Source organism: Danio aesculapii, chromosome 6 (genome assembly GCF_903798145.1).
Source record: "Danio aesculapii chromosome 6, fDanAes4.1, whole genome shotgun sequence".
Taxonomy (NCBI): Eukaryota; Metazoa; Chordata; class Actinopteri; order Cypriniformes; family Danionidae; genus Danio; species Danio aesculapii.
The window spans coordinates 15194857-15211376 of record NC_079440.1 but is presented as its reverse complement, the minus strand read 5'-3'; the positions used below and the strand labels follow the sequence as shown (position 1 = coordinate 15211376).

Sequence of the window (16520 nt, the reverse complement as noted above, 5' to 3'; positions counted from 1 at the left end):
ACACTTTCCTTGGACATCAAGCCTATAAAATTTCTGCATACTGGAGTAAATGGTTGAGAAGAATTGTAATGTTTTAATTTTATATATATATAATTTTAATTAATTTTATATATATATCTGGATGTAACCTTTAACAAAATTTTATATAGCAACATTTTATCAATCATAAATGCGAATCTAAATAAGATTGTTTTCGGTGACCTTTGACACTTTTATTGTATGTCTTTTTTGTCTCAATCTTCCTTTGAAAATGTTGTGTTTTTTTTTTTTTGTTTTTTTTTTCAAAACAGTTCAGAAAAAAAGAAAAACAAAAACATTTTTAAGAAATTAAATATAAATATATATATATATATATATATATATATATATATATATATATATATATATATATATATATATATATATATATATATATATATATATATATATATATATATATATATATATATATATATATATATATATATAAAATATATAACTACAACTATTATGTTGAAAAATGCATAAAAAATCTTCTTTCGTTATTCGGAAATTGGGGGAAAAAATATACTGGGGGGCTAATAATTCCGACTTCAACTGTATGTCCTAATAACAATTTTTTTTGTGGCAATCAAAATCCATTTGATATAAGTTTAAGAACAGACAGACCAGCAGTATAGTAGACAGACAAGCTTGTATTAGATGCGCTTAATCTAGTAACTACTATTTGGGACTGATAAATCCTCCACGCACCACATCTCCATCTGAAAGCGCAGGTATTGATTTGTGAGCGCAGCCCTCTAATTGTTCAAAGCGCCAAAGATGCAGCCTTGATTGCTTGATTGATTAGCTTCATAACTAATTTTCCCTCACACACACAAAAACGCTTCCTCCTTTTCTCTGATTGTTGAACAAGTCGTTACGAGTTTCTCTCAGTCTGCGCTGCATGTGTCTTTCAGCTACTGTAGAAAGTCACCCAGCTGTCTGTATTTAACAGAACATGCGCTGCTGCGTGCCAGGGTGTTTCTGCTTTGTTGCGGAGCAGGAATGAGCGACCGGGCGATTCAGTCAAGTAAAGCAGCAATGGAGGAATGACACAGAGACCTTGCCTGGATGCAGGGGTTTGAGGATGGATTTTACTGAAGGGGTTTGGCTGTGGGAGATTTGTCTCGCTGACAGTGTAGGGAAAAGATCTCGCTGTTTGACCCTCAAGTAGAGATTTTGCGCAAGAGAGAAAAAAAAAGTCAATCATTCATTTTCTTTTGTCTTAGTCTCTATTTCAGAGGTCGCCACAGCGAAATGAACCGCCAACTATTCCAGCATATGTTTTAAACATATTTATAATATTCTGTTAACAAAAAAACTTAATGTAAAATTAGTAATACTACTATCAAGATATCATAAATGGGAGAGGGAGCTCTTTGAAGCTAAGCTAAGATTAAGTAGTTCAGGCTTTTTTCAAAATCTGAAGAGAATTATCAACTGTTGATAATTCATAGTGCCTTTTAAAGTCTTTCAAAATTATATTCAAGCTAAACAGTCAGTGTATCTTTTGGTCATTGGATTTTCATTTTAGAAACAGATATTGAAAAATGAAAAACGAGCCGTTTTTTGATTTTCATTTTAAAATTAAAAAACGAAAATTTAAATTCAAAGCATTTTTTGATTTTCGTTTTTGAATTTTAAAACGAAAAATGAAAAAAAAACGACTAATTTTTCGTTTTTATGATGAAAAACGGAAAAACTAAATTCAAAAATGATTTGATTTTCAGTTTTTATTTTGAATAACAAAACTAAAATCACCATAAAACAAAAACCAATAAAGACTTGTTTTTTATATTGCGAAACCAGATAGGCAGACGCATTTACGATGACGCAATGCTGTCACACACAGGCTAGCCTACTATGGGCTATTTTTTTTCCACTTAATAATGTTATAAAAGGTATTTTCTTGTTATAACTGTGTTTTGTTAAGACATATTTTCCACATTAAGACAACAAATTTCTCATATGAGGGCCGGTTATAGGCTACCTATTTATTTTAAGTTAGCATGTTTTAAATGAAACAACCTTTATTTTGACATTACATGCAAGCATTAGGTTAATTTACTAAACACTTTTCTGAAAAGAAAGTTTTAATATTGTTAAAACCATAATACTTCCACTTCCCGAAGTTTTACCACGAATCATTTCAAGTGAGGGAGGCAATAACACAGTTGTTTGTTATGCACATTTCAATAAATCATAATATTTTAAAATAAAAATTAACAATATATTTTATCTGAAAGGAAGCATGCTGCACAAACACTCTGATAACCATCCCCTGTCTTCTAAAAATGGACTATCACTAAGCTTGCAGATGAGTTGTGTGTGGGTTTATGCATGATTTCATATAGCCATGTGCAAATATAGCAGCAGATTTTTAATACATAAATTGAAATTATTAAATATTTTTATATATATATATATATATATATATATATATATATATATATATATATATATATATATATATATATATATATATATATATATATATATATATATATATATATATATATATATATATATATATATATATATATATAAAACACAGAGAGATGAGCAATGATTCCAAACGAATGTCCAATGTTACTGTCACTCTTGAAGTGGAAGTGATTTTAACAATAAACTTTATTTTCAGAAAACTGTTCAGCAATGCAAATAATGCATATGTCATCAATTGTTGTTTTATGTATTCGGCTTCAATGAGGAAAATATTTATTAACAAAATCCTGTTATCACAAGAAAATACCTTTTATAACATTATTAAGAAAAAAATAAAAGCCTATAGTAAGCTAGCCTGTGTGTGACAGCATTGCGTCATCGTAAATGCGTCTGCCTATCTGGTTTCGGAATATAAAAAACAAGTCTTTATTGGTTTTTGTTTTATGGTGATTTTAGTTTTTGTTATTCAAAATAAAAAATGAAAATCAAATCATTTTTGAATTTAGTTTTTCCGTTTTTCATCATGAAAACGAAAACGAAACGTTTTAAAATTCAAAAACGAAAATCAAAAAATGCCTTGAATTTCAATTTTCGTTTTTTAATTTTAAAACAAAAATCAAAAAACGACTCGTTTTTCATTTTTCATTATCTGTTTCTAAAATGAAAATCCAATGACCAAAAGATACACTGACCCTAAACACCGGCCTGTTTTTCTGTTTATTAGAGGTCGTGGAAATTCAGTTTTTCAGTCATTAAAAAAGTTATTTTATATTTGGTTTAGAGTGGTAACCCTGTCTGCAGATTACATATACTTTTTTAGGTATTATATAGCAACAATTCAGGTGAACCCTGGGACCATTCAAACAAGACCACCACATACCTATCCTCTCAGTATACATGTCATAGAAAAATATAGAGTAATCTATTTCAACACAACCATATACAGTTGAAGTCAAAATTATTAGCCCCCCTGTGAATTTTTTCTTCTGGTGAAAGTCCTACTTGTTTTATTTTGACTATAAAAGCAGTTTTAAATGTTTTTAAAGCCATTTTAAGGTCAATATTATTAGCCTCTTATTAATATATGGGGGGCTAATAACTTGAGAGGGATAATAATTCTGAATTTAAATGTAGATTAAATAGATGCAATATGTCAAATTTTTAACCCAGGGAATTAAAAACAATGTTCGCCATCCATGCAATTCACAGCTTGTTGGGATCTTGGCTAGTTGCTCTGGATGTAATCCTCTCTGAAAATTAGCCCAGATTTTGATAGCTTCCACTTTCGGCCTAATTGATGTTTATTTTTTAATTCAATTCAATGTTTATATGTATAGTGCCTTTCACAATAATTATTGTTTCAAATCAGCTTTACAAAAGTCTACATTATTACCATAACTTTATATTTATTAGTAATAAACAATTAACTAGTAGTAACTAATAGCGTTTAACAGTTAAAGTTATTATATATAAACATAGTTAACCTGCAGGTATATAGTATATAGGTGATGTGTACATGTTCAGTGAAGTGTATTAAGGGTTAAGTATTAATTCAACCAAAAAATCTTTAAAAAAAAATTAATAAATAAAAATAAATCATATAGGCTTAGTATTGTCTAATAGGTGTAGTGATCGTGACTCTTGGAGAACTCTGAGTGCATTCCACAGCTTGGAAATGGACTGAATTCTCCCCCTGAGAATTAGATTACTTGAATGCATTCGACAGCCCAGCGGTCTATTGCTGAGGTTCATTTAGACTCAAGGTGTGTGTGTATGTGTGTGTGTGTGTGTGTGTGTGTGTGTGTGTGTGTGTGTTTGTGTGTGTGTGTGCTATTGGTCTCCCAAGTCTGCTGTCTGCAGAGCTCCCTCGCCTTGTCATAAATGTTTCAGAGATGCCCTTTGATAATGAGAGTGCTGTCTCTGTTTTTCCCCCCATTCAGAAATATCAACCTGCATATTACAGTGGCAGGTGTACCGCGGATCAATACACAACTCCCTCTTAATAATTAATGCTTGAGATGTCACCACAATAGGGAAATTGACTCTGGCCCCGTACATGGCGGTCTAGTAACGGTTTGCTGGTTTAACAAAGTAACAAAGCAACTTTTTACAGACAGTCTTGCTTCCTGAGTTCCCCTGTGGTCATTTAGTAAACAAAATAGACAACATTGTCATGGGTATATACTAACAGTTATGAATGTTGCACTGTAGCATGGCCTATTGTAGCCCTGTCAATCACATACACGACACACACACGTCAGCTGTCAGAGATGGTCAGTGTCTGTGGTTTCTCTGGTTCTCAGTGCGGCGAGGGGATGTCCTGGCGGCCTGGAGTGGTATTCGTCCGCTGGTCACCGACCCCAGCTCCAAAGACACGCAGTCCATCTGTCGAAACCACATCGTCAACGTCAGCGACAGCGGGCTCATCACAATTGCTGGTTAGTACCACTAATTTGTGAGAAATATTTGACAGTTTTAAATGCTGTGAAAAAGTTTGTGAACACTTTGAAATGAATGTGTTATTTCCCATGAGGTCGTAGTTTTAATTGAAAGCTACAAAAAACTTCTTTCTTTAAAGCAGTCTATTGCATTAAGTGCTATATAAATAAACTCACATGACTGGAATGAGAATTGTATAGGTGGTGCAATCATTTCCATATTTAATCATCAGATGCTTTCTGAACTGCTGTTTTCACGCTGCTCTCATTTTTTCGGCATCTTTTTTTGCACCAATATGGCTTTTTGGGCTGATATCGATAACTGATAACTCTTTAGATTTGGATTTTGCAAACATATCTACAATAATAAGGAATATGGTTACTTACTGAGTGATTAACGCAGAGCAATACCACACAAAGAAAGGACAAACTTTGAAGGAAAAACAATGTGGTAAAAGCTCCATTAGTGCACTGGACAAGTCTGAACAAGTTCGGCCCACCAGGCGCAAGGCAGGCAGTTCTGTACAATTACGTAAACTATCGGCTTAAAGATATTGGTCAAATTTTGATATCGGATCGATAACAATAACATTAAAAATAGCATTTATCAGCCGATAACAACATGGCCGCCAATATACTGTATCCCTATTTTTTATTTTGGAAGATCCAATTCCCCTTCTACCATTTACCCTCTGTTATGCATATTCACTCAAGTCACTCAAGATTGGATTGATAGGAAGAAATGCCTAAAAAACCTTTTAAACAAAGATCAACGAGAAGCACACTTCAAAGATGGGAAGTTTCACCGAAATTTTTTGTGATAATATGCATTTTTAACAACTAATAATGTGTTTCATGTACACTACCGGTCAAAAGTTTGGGGTCAGTTTTTTTTATGTTTTTTTATTTTTATTATAATTCTGTTCATCAAGTCAGCATTTATTAAATGTAAAAACTTTTATTAAACTTAGATTAAAACAAACTGCTTTCTTATTGTATGAAGATTAAATTGAAATTATTACTCCAGTCATTATTGCTTTTATTAGTATTACCATTAATAATAATAATAACATTAATAATAATAATTAAAATTATCGTGATTTCTGAAGGATCATGTGACTCTGAAGACTGGAGTAATGAAGCTGAAAATTCATCTTTAAAACCACTGAAATAAATTAATAAATTCAATTCTAAAGTACTTTTGAACAGTTATTTTATAGTGCAATAACATTTCACAATTTTACAATCTGTACTGTATTTTTGATTAAACAAATGCAGCCTTACTGAGCAGGATAAGCGCTATTTTGTAAAAATTTAAAAATTCTACTGACCTCAAACTTTTGATTGGAAGTGTAACTTTTAATCTTGTGTTTATATTTACAGTCACATTCTTTAAAAAAATTGCTTGTGTTACATAATTTACTGACTTAAACATGATAGTTCCAAATCATATTTCTATGTCTTGTACCCACTGACTTGACAGCATATCATGTCAGAAATAAAAGTCCAGGTCAGCGCCGATATCCTTGTGGGAAGTGCCTGAGTTTGAGTCCCGGCTCGTGGACCTTTCCTGATCCTGTCAACCGTCTCTCTTTGCAGCTTTGCTTGTGCTTTGCTATGTAAATACTGTCTTATCATAGGCAAAAATGGCATAAATAAATCTTTAAAAAAATAAATAAAGAAAGAAAACTCCAGTGGGGGAAAATATGCTTTAAAAAAAAAATCCACTTGCATTTTCAAGGCACACATACAGCGAAGCAAATTCAAAACATCTACACTTTTTTTAAATGCCACAAGTGCACCGCGAGTCAGATGACAAGAACATTCAATCAGCTTCACACTTTGCGTGGACTTTACACATCTTAGAAATTGTTACAATCATCAGCGATCTAATTTCTAGCAGATCGCTAAAGGACTACAAATCTGCTGGCATATGGACTACAAGTTCCAGTCATGCACCACACACACACACACATCTGTTCAAGATCACGAGTGATTACACTCACACAGCTGGAAGCTGCTCAAAGACTGATTAGATGGACTTTAAATACAGCACACACACTTTGCTTTTGTAAACATTTCGATGCTTTCCCAGTGATAGGTTGTGGCTGGAAAGACATCCGCTGCGTAAAACAATTGCTGGATAAGTTGGCGGTTCATTCCGCTGTGGCGACCACCGATTAATAAAGGGACTAAGCCAAAAAGAAAATGAATAAATAAATGAATGAACATTTGAATGCCTTTTCCTTGCCTAGCCTTGCTGGTTTTGATCCTCGCCTTGTTTGATTGTTTGTTTTACATTGTCTGCTGCCTGCCTTTTGACTATCTGCCTGTTTATTGACCACGACTCTAGATTGCCCGTATAGATCTGTTTGATCCTGTGTTGACTGTTGCTTGCCTTACCATTATCTGCATAATAAACCCTGCATTTGGATCCGCACCTCCATTGTCAGTGTCCCACTTCACATTACAGAAATAACTAATTACCTCAGACAAACACAGAGCACCCAGAGCTCCCAAAAACCAAAACATTTTTTAAAAAAATGTAAGAAAAAAAATGTATCAGAGCTACAGCAAGGGTTTGTCAGTGGTGGTTTCTCTGACAGTATTGCTTAGGGTTGCTTAGCACGCTAGAGGCACGATGAAGTTGGAAGTGACGTGCCTTACATTTTTCATATGGTTTTAAATGAGATGTGTAACTCTTTCTGTCTTCAATTGTATAAAATAGTAATAAAAAATACACAAGATCCACTGAGGTTGTATAAAAGTTTCATAGCACTCTGTTTACTGTAGGTGGGAAGTGGACAACCTATCGTTCGATGGCCGAGGAGACACTTGATGCGGCCATAAAGGCTCATAACCTCTCAGCCGGACCCAGCAGGACGGTCGGTCTGACACTGGAGGGCGGGAAGGACTGGACTCCCACCCTGTATATACGCTTGGTTCAGGACTACGGGCTTGAAAACGAGGTGGGTTTTGAAGACTAACTACTTAGCATTCTGCCAGTCCGAGCTCTTTGGAGATGGTTCAAACTGCTCCATAACGCTTCATTCCCTTATGATTCAGTGGTGGGGAGAAAGTCTGGCAACCCCTTGTTTGGAAGCACGAGAGCTTGATGGAGCCATAGCGCTACCATGAATGTTGTTTTGCCAGCATATTTAAAAAGGTCAGCATGCAGATATTTTTGACAGCACTTGACCTTTGGTGAGAGATATAAAAGAAGAGTTCGAATCGAAGTAAACGAGACCGTGTTTATTTGTCCAAACGCTTAATGAAGCAAAAGTGTTCAAAAGCTAGTTAAAGAGCTGTGACCAAAAAAACAATAACTACATCCTGACATACTGAGCGAACATGTTCAAAACATTAGAGTTGACTGATGACTCATGGATAATAAGAGTTTTATTTTTGTCACTCACAGGTTGCCCAGCACCTGGCAGCCACCTATGGAGGAAGATCGTTTGAAGTGGCCAAGATGGCTCAGGTGACGGGCAAGAGATGGCCAATTGTGGGGAAACGCCTTGTTTCTGAATTTCCCTATATTGAGAGTGAGGTAAGCACTCTGAAATCTACACCTTTATGAGAGCCTATGTGAAAACATACTATAGTAATTTGTTGTAAATATTAAGTGTTTGTATTTTAAGCAGTGTTCAGCATAAATGAGCACACCCCATTTTGAAGGTAAATATGTTTATCCATTTCTCTGTGAATATAGGTAATATATTGTGGTGCGTTTAAACAAAACAGATTTATTAAACAGATATATTTAATAAAAATAATATTTTAGTCACCGAACATCTTTAGAAAGATGATAATACATTTAAATTGATGCAAAATATTGCAAAAAAATTCCAAACAACAACATTTCAACTAAATTTTTTGTTTCTCTTGGATTTTGCTCTTTTTAAAAGTTTAATTTAATATTTTTCCCTAACAGATACATTTGGGCTTTTAATTTTTTAACTGTTATTGTACGTTATTTTGTTAGTTTAGCTTCAGATTTGGCTTCAGTACTGACTAAACTAAAGTAAATGCACAAATATATAAAGCTTCTTATAAAAATATTAATTTAAATGAGAGATTTGTGAGGGAGGCAACACGGTGGCTCAGTGGTTAGCACTGACGCCTCACAGCTAGAAGGTCACTGGTTGGAGTCCCGGCTGGATCAGTTGACATTTCTATCTGGAGTTTGCATGTTCTCCCCATGTTGGCGTGGGGTTCCTCCGGGTGCTCCGGTTTCCCCCACAGTCCAAAGTCATGCGATACAGGTGAATTGAATAAACTAAATTGGCCATAGTGTATGTGTTTGAATGAGTGTGTATGGGTGTTTCCTGGTACTGGGTTGTGGCTGGAAGGGCATCTTCTGTGTAAAACATATACTGGATAAGTTGGCGGTTCATTCCACTGGGGCGACCCCTGGTTAATAAAGAATGAATGATTTGTGAGGGGTCTACTCAAATATGCTGACACTGGATATATTATAGTGGTTGCAACACAATAGTGTACTGTAATATTAACTATAGTGAATTATAGTATTATTACAATAAATCCATAGTATTATTACAATAAATACTGTAATATACTTTTAGTTTTTACTGTAGTTATCCGTTGTATATTGTTAGTGTATTGGGTAGTTTGTTTAGTAATTGGGTAATATTGGATTTTGTGCTACCTTAGCAACTGTAGATTTACACAACAGATTGATTTAAGTGCTTTACTATAGTATGGCTCAATAACACGATAATGTCTACCATAAATGACTAGTATTTTTTAATATGGGAAGATTTGAGTTTGTAGATAATTTAAACTAAAGTGAACATTTTCCAAAATATATTAAAACATGACATATAGTAATCAGAGGATTGTGGTATATTGCCTCATTTCTAAATATTTAAGTACATTTTCAGAAGTCAATGGTTTGTCATTTAATTTAATGTATGTGTTATTATAGGGGTGAAATTTGCAAAATTTCTTTTGGCAAAAAAGGTCCAGATTATATTGCCAATAGTGCAGTCACTTTAAAATCAAGCAGATTTGTGTGACCAACTTAAAAATGAACAAAATCCACTTGATGAAATCTTTTGCAGTCACACAAAACCTCTAAATGCATGAAATCTTTGGAAGGACTGAATTTCAACTGCAAAGCATGACAGAGAAAAAGGTGACAACAGTTACAATAGGAACAGCTTTATTAATGTACACTAATGTTATCTATTCTAATCACTTTGAACTGACTGCATTTTAATGCCGTTTTAATCACACTTCTGTGTAATTAAACTCTTTTTATAGGACTGAAGTGTAAAAAAAAAAAGATTACCTTTTACCGTTTTCCTGAAAATCCTGCTGTTCGTAGAAATCTCTAATTTATTCCTGTGTTATTTCTTCAGAGGCAGAGCTTAGCAAAGGATCAATTACTTTAAATGTCAGCATTAAAACTAAGTAAGACTCACTGTCGGCTTGAAAGCTGTTGCTCATATTTGAAATTATGGCAGATTATTCAGCCAACTTATAAATGCATAGACATCTAATCATATTCCAAACTGAAAATGATCATTTCTGTGTGGTTTTAGGTGCAGTATGCTATAAAGGAGTATGCGTGTACAGCCATCGATGTGATTTCTCGCAGAACAAGGCTGGGTTTTCTGAACGTGCAGGCTGCGGACGAGGCTCTGCCACGCATTGTTGAGATCATGGGCAAAGAACTGCAGTGGACTGAGCAGAAGAAGAAAGTATGCAGTTTATCTTATAGTGTATTTCTTTAAAACTAGCTATTTTGTGTAATATTACATTTAAAATTACATGAATTATTAAGTTTTTTAATAATAGTAGAATTCACTTTAATTTCACATTTACACTGTAATTACAGTAATGAGCATTTAGGTGCCAATATCACTTAAAGGTATCACTAGTTAGTTTTAACCAGTTTTGTAGGCCTGGTCAGATGATGCAACGCATACTCATTCATCATTACACACCAAACATGTACAAACATGTACACATATTATTATGTGATATTGATATTATGATATTATTATGTTACTATATGATTTATTTAACCTCACTGTACATTATACAAACACACAGTGTATTCAAGAACCGTTGTGATTTAATGCACATTAATGCATAACACTTTGCATTTGTGCTTTGCATTGAAAATATATATCAATGCATCTTTTATCATTTTTGAGAGTGGATTCACATGGACAGCTAACACTCACAAAGTGAATCAGTCAGTTTATAGATGAGAATTTATGCCATGCATCTTAATAAAAAAGTGGATCCGCCACTGAGAAACTCTTGCTGCAGCTCTGATACGTTAATTATGCAGAAAATTAATCAACACTGGAGCGTTTGGGTGCTTTATGTTCGTCTGAGTTAATTAGTCTACCGTTATTACTAAAATATGTATATTCCAAACATAGTGTGAAGCTGATTGGTTTGTTCTTGTCACATGACTGGCGGTGTGCTTGCGGCATTCTGAAAATTTGAGATGCTTCAACTGTGCCTGGAAAACAATATGCAATATGTGAATGACCCCTAAGGCAGGTGTACATGGTGCGAATTCTAATGGTCAAAAGATTGTATGTCCACGCACACGTCATGAGTGAGTTTTAATGAAAATTGTTCAGATTTAGTGATAAATACAACACAATTTTATGACCCACACATAGCTCACGATTTTAAGCCAACCTTTCCCAAATTTTGTACATATTTAAAAATGATTGTTAGCTACTTGGCTTGCACAGCCATGCAAGCATCAAAGACTACCATGTGACTTCTCCTGATGGTAAAAAAAATAATCGTTTGTCAGCAAAAACTGCTCCATGTACATCAGACTTTACACCATGTCCTAAAAACATTTGATTCTAGCAACAAGCAATTTGGTTGTCTGCGCCAGATGCGACACGACAAAAATTTAATTATTGATTAAAGGTACAGCATGTCATTTTAGCCACTAGATGGCGCGTATTCACAACAAAAAAAGGTGTCATTTGATGAAGCCGCGACTGAATGTGGAATTATGGGAGTTTTGATCTTCGTTACGTCCTAATGTATGAGCTAAAGAATTCACAACTTATCATCTAATTGTCATGGTAGTATGAAGCAGAATTGGACTGAAAGCCGGTAAAGCAAGAGATACTTGCTTATGAGAGATGAGTGTGATGCAGCAGAGCTTTTATTATGCCACAGTCAGCCACTTTCTGTTCTTCTGTTTGTGATCATGTGAGAAAGCAGCTCTGTTTTATCATACTGAATACATTTTAGGCTTCTGTTTTAATGCTGTCAGTGTCACTAGGTAAAATTGCTCATTGATTTGGATTTGAACCTTCTTCAAAACATTTTGAATAATGTAAGTCCATAAGTCAGCAAAAAATATATCACACCGTTTGCATTTTGTATATTTTAATGAAGAAAATCTTACATATTGTGACTTCCAGAAGAGCAGAATAGTGTACCGCACTCCCAAAAAGTTTAAAATCTAATTAACAAATATTAAACCTCTTTACCATTATTAAAAGTAGAGGTAGGTTTAATGTAGTATTAAGAGCGATTTAAACACGAAATTTGAAGTTCCACGTGAGGACATGAGCAGTTTTGCGTCTTTACATGGCATCGCTCCAACCGGAAGTCTCACCATTATTAAAAGTAAATGCAGAGTGACTGATATTTATTCATGTTTAAACTCTGTGTTTGCTTGTTATTTTATTTTCAATATCTGAGGTAAACTTTCTGCTACTGCTTTCAGTATAAACATAAATGTCATGTAAAATAGTATTCAGACTCAAATTAGTAACATTTAACACTAAATAAAGCACATAATCAGTACCTGAGGTGATCATTATCATAGAAGTTTACTCTGAGTATGTTTACATGGACACCAATAATCCGATTTTAATACAATTAAGAAAATACTCTGATTAAGAGTCTACCATGTAAACGGTGATTTTTGATTAATTTAATCTGATTAAGGTCATAATCGAACTAAACAGAAATCGAATTAAGACATGTGGATTATGCCGATGGTAGTCGCTCTGTTGAAGTGCTGTACAGACATGTAATCACTGCAATCGAACTACTACTGTCATGTAGAACTTGCTATTTGCAACAGGATTGTCTATTCACACATGGCTGATTGACCCAACATTATGAAGCTTCACCTGCGGTGTCTTCCATTGGGCTTGCGGTATCAAATTCCATTAAAACAACACTCTTCCAGCAGTCCTTACTTCATACACACATTACCTTACACCAATCGATTGGCGGAGTCTGGCGTATAAAAAGGGACACAAAACTCAAACTCAGGGTCAGTTTACCTGCCGAGCGAGCGTGCTGTGGCAGAGTCGTGAGCAGTTGTTTAAGTGGATACATGTATACAGTGGTTACATTTTTGGATTGTTTTGTGTTGTACAGTATATATCCGTCTTTAGATTTTATTTGTTGATTATATTTTTTTGTATGTATATTTTTGTACATTTTTGGGATTTTTATGGATGCTCTCTAAATATATTTTTTTCACTGGACTTTATCCTCCACATTCTTATAAATAAATATCACATTTTTTTTTCACACTTCCGGGTCAGGCCATTATTTTAGTTTTTTTTTTTTGGTGGTTTATTTGTGGTGTCGGGCCTCCCACGCCTCGTAGTGGGCCCACTCTGGGTTCACAACAACACTTAGTTACTTTGTTACTTTTTATGGTAAGTAATGCGTTACATTACTTTTGAGTTAGTTTTGCATTACTTTTTATTACCTGGCTGAGGCTTAATCGCTTTCAGAACTAGTTTTTTCTATCTTTCTTTTTTTAATACAGGAGCTTAGCAAATAACAACGCACTGTATAACCTACACCTACATTAAAATACATAAAAAAATTGTTTAGGATAATGTTGTGATGTTTTAGGATAACGTCTCTGACCCCAGTGCTATACATGCTGTATTTACTGATTATTAAAAGTTTAAAGCAATGTGTTTGCTAATTTTGTACTATTTGTTTTAAGTAAAATCACTATCAATTGAGACGATCCCCTTTTGCGACGTGTTCAAATAATGAACACATTTTCTCATTGGCTGCATGATTCATGTGACTGCTTTAATTTTAATTCAAATTTCAATTCAGCAATTTACCTTTTAAAAGCTCATTAATTAAACTTAAATGAACTCGTCTTACATTTTCAAAAAAGTAACTCAAATTTTATTGCAAATTTTTTTTTGAAGTAATTCGTTACTTTACACTTTACTAGTAATATTATTATGTAACTTGCGTTACTTGTAATGCGTTACACCCAACACGGTGTTACAAATAAAAAACAAACACTCTCTGGTGGTTCATGAATGAGTCTTACACTTTCAATAAACAGTTTGACAGTGTCTGTCATAGATAATTTGACACGAATAATTAAGTAAGGTGTCTTCTCATAGGATAAGGACACAAAGGCTCATGAATATTTATGAGAAACTGACCATCATCAACTGCACTGATGTTATCTGCCACATCACAACATGTGACGTCGACACAATGTAGCTTTGAACCCACAAGACAAAAATAGCACCAAAAAAAATCTGAAAATTCATTTACATTTAAATGAGCGAATGCTAATATTGCCTTCTGTCACATGGACCACAAACATCTCAATTAAAATGTCAGAAAAATTATTTTATACTTAAAATAATTATATTATATTATATTATATTATATTATATTATATTATATTATATTATATTATATTATATTATATTATATTATTTTTATTATGTATTACATTTATTCCTGAAATTCTTTTTAAAACCTGCTCTACCCTTTGCCTTGAACCCAACATTTTTTTTCTCCTGACCCAAAAGCTAAAGGTCTCAGCCAGGTTAATTTAGGTAACAGCTAATGAATGATAGACGTCAGCTATTGTTAGCGGGACTCTTAAATAGTCTCCAGTTTACGATAAGAACACAATTCAGTCGTACAATGAATGCCCTGCACAACACCTCTGCATGACTATGGCTGTTACGTCTGAGCTCGCAGCAGTGTTTGTAAATGTGTGTGTGTAGTGTGTTTGTTAGCGGGTGATAGTGTTACTCCAGCTTTTGCACGTTGGTCGAGGGTTTCCTGTCTGATAAACAGAAGCACTAATAATAGCAGCGATCAGTGTGCAGCTTTGATTCTGCTCTGTTCCCATGAGTTGAGCGTTCAGATCTGCTCACAATGCAGGTGCACCACACCCGTGACACACACACACACACACACACATGCATGAACACAGACGCAATGCTCTGCTTTGAGACCTGATCCAATGCAGGTAAATTACAGCTCTGCAAATTCAGACTTTTGAATTTGGGCTAAATTTTAATTCTTTTTACTGCATTTTTCATCTTTTGCTGGAAATAAATGAGTGTGTGATAATATAAGGAGCTGCTACTGCATATACTACATGTCCAAATTTAAATAGCTTTAGAGGAAAAATAAATTGAAATGTTAATACAGTTTTAGATACAATAAATGCATTTTTGAATGATGTCTCTTATACAATGTGTTTCTATAATATCGTATTTATAATGCTTTTAAATGGAAAGTTTACAAGAATTATAAATATGGTATATTATATTTCACTGCCACTTTTGTCAAAATATTGAATCCTTGCTGATTTTATTTTTATTTTATTTTATATAATTTCATTTTTATTTTATTTTATTATTCATTATTTATTTTCTTTTCGGCTTAGTCCCTTTATTAAACCGGGGTCGCCACAGCGGAATGAACCACCAACTTATCCAGCACATTTTTTACTCAGCGGATGCCCTTCCAGCCACAACCCATCTTTGGGAAACAACCATACACACTCACTCACACTCAATTTACTACGGACAATTTAGCCAACCCAATTCACCTGTACTGCATGTCTTTGGACTGTGGGGGAAACCGGAGCACCCGGAGGAAACCCACGCAAACGCAGGGAGAACATGCAAACTCCACACAGCAACCTTCTTGCTGTGAGGCGACAGCACTACCTACTGCGCCACTGCGTCGTCGATTTTATTTTATTTAATTTTTATTTCATTTTATTTTTTATTATTTCATTTTATTTTTTTTCATATTATTTTTATTTTATTACATTTTTATGTTATTTTCTTTTAATTTAACATTATTTTGTATTTATTTTTATATTATTTTATTTTATATTATTTAATTAAATTTTTATTTGATTTTATATTATTTTATTTTTATTTAATTTAATTTTATATTATTTTATTTTTCTTTATTTTATTTTTTTATTTTACTGTAGCTCAGTCCTCCACCAGCCTCTAATTCTTTTTAGCATTATAATTTTTTTTTTTAATTACTACTGCTAATACTTATAATTTCTTAAGCAGCAAAACAGCATATCAATCTTTTATGAAGGATCATGTGAAACTTCAGACTGAAGTACTAAATACATTTTACAATATATTCGAATGAAAATAAAGTTATCCAGCATATGTTTTACGCAGCGGATGCCCTTCCAGCTGCAACCTATCACTGGGAGACACCCATACACACTCATTCACACACATAACATACATTACAGACAATTTAGCTTACCCTATTCACCTATACAGCATGTCCTTTGGAGCACCCAGAGGAATCCCATGC

The 16520-nt window shown here is 33.8% G+C and overlaps 1 protein-coding gene across 2 annotated transcripts in view; it reads left to right on the top strand.

Annotated features, from left to right (window-relative positions):
* gpd2 (glycerol-3-phosphate dehydrogenase 2 (mitochondrial)) overlaps positions 1 to 16520 on the top strand; it is a 76323-nt gene that overhangs the window by 47821 nt on the left and 11982 nt on the right. For both annotated transcript variants that reach the window (XM_056459631.1, XM_056459630.1), the window contains 4 exons: positions 4770 to 4904; positions 7698 to 7873; positions 8323 to 8454; positions 10472 to 10630. In XM_056459631.1, coding sequence (XP_056315606.1) covers positions 4770 to 4904; positions 7698 to 7873; positions 8323 to 8454; positions 10472 to 10630 — 602 coding nt within the window. The remainder of the gene's footprint in view (positions 1 to 4769; positions 4905 to 7697; positions 7874 to 8322; positions 8455 to 10471; positions 10631 to 16520) is intronic.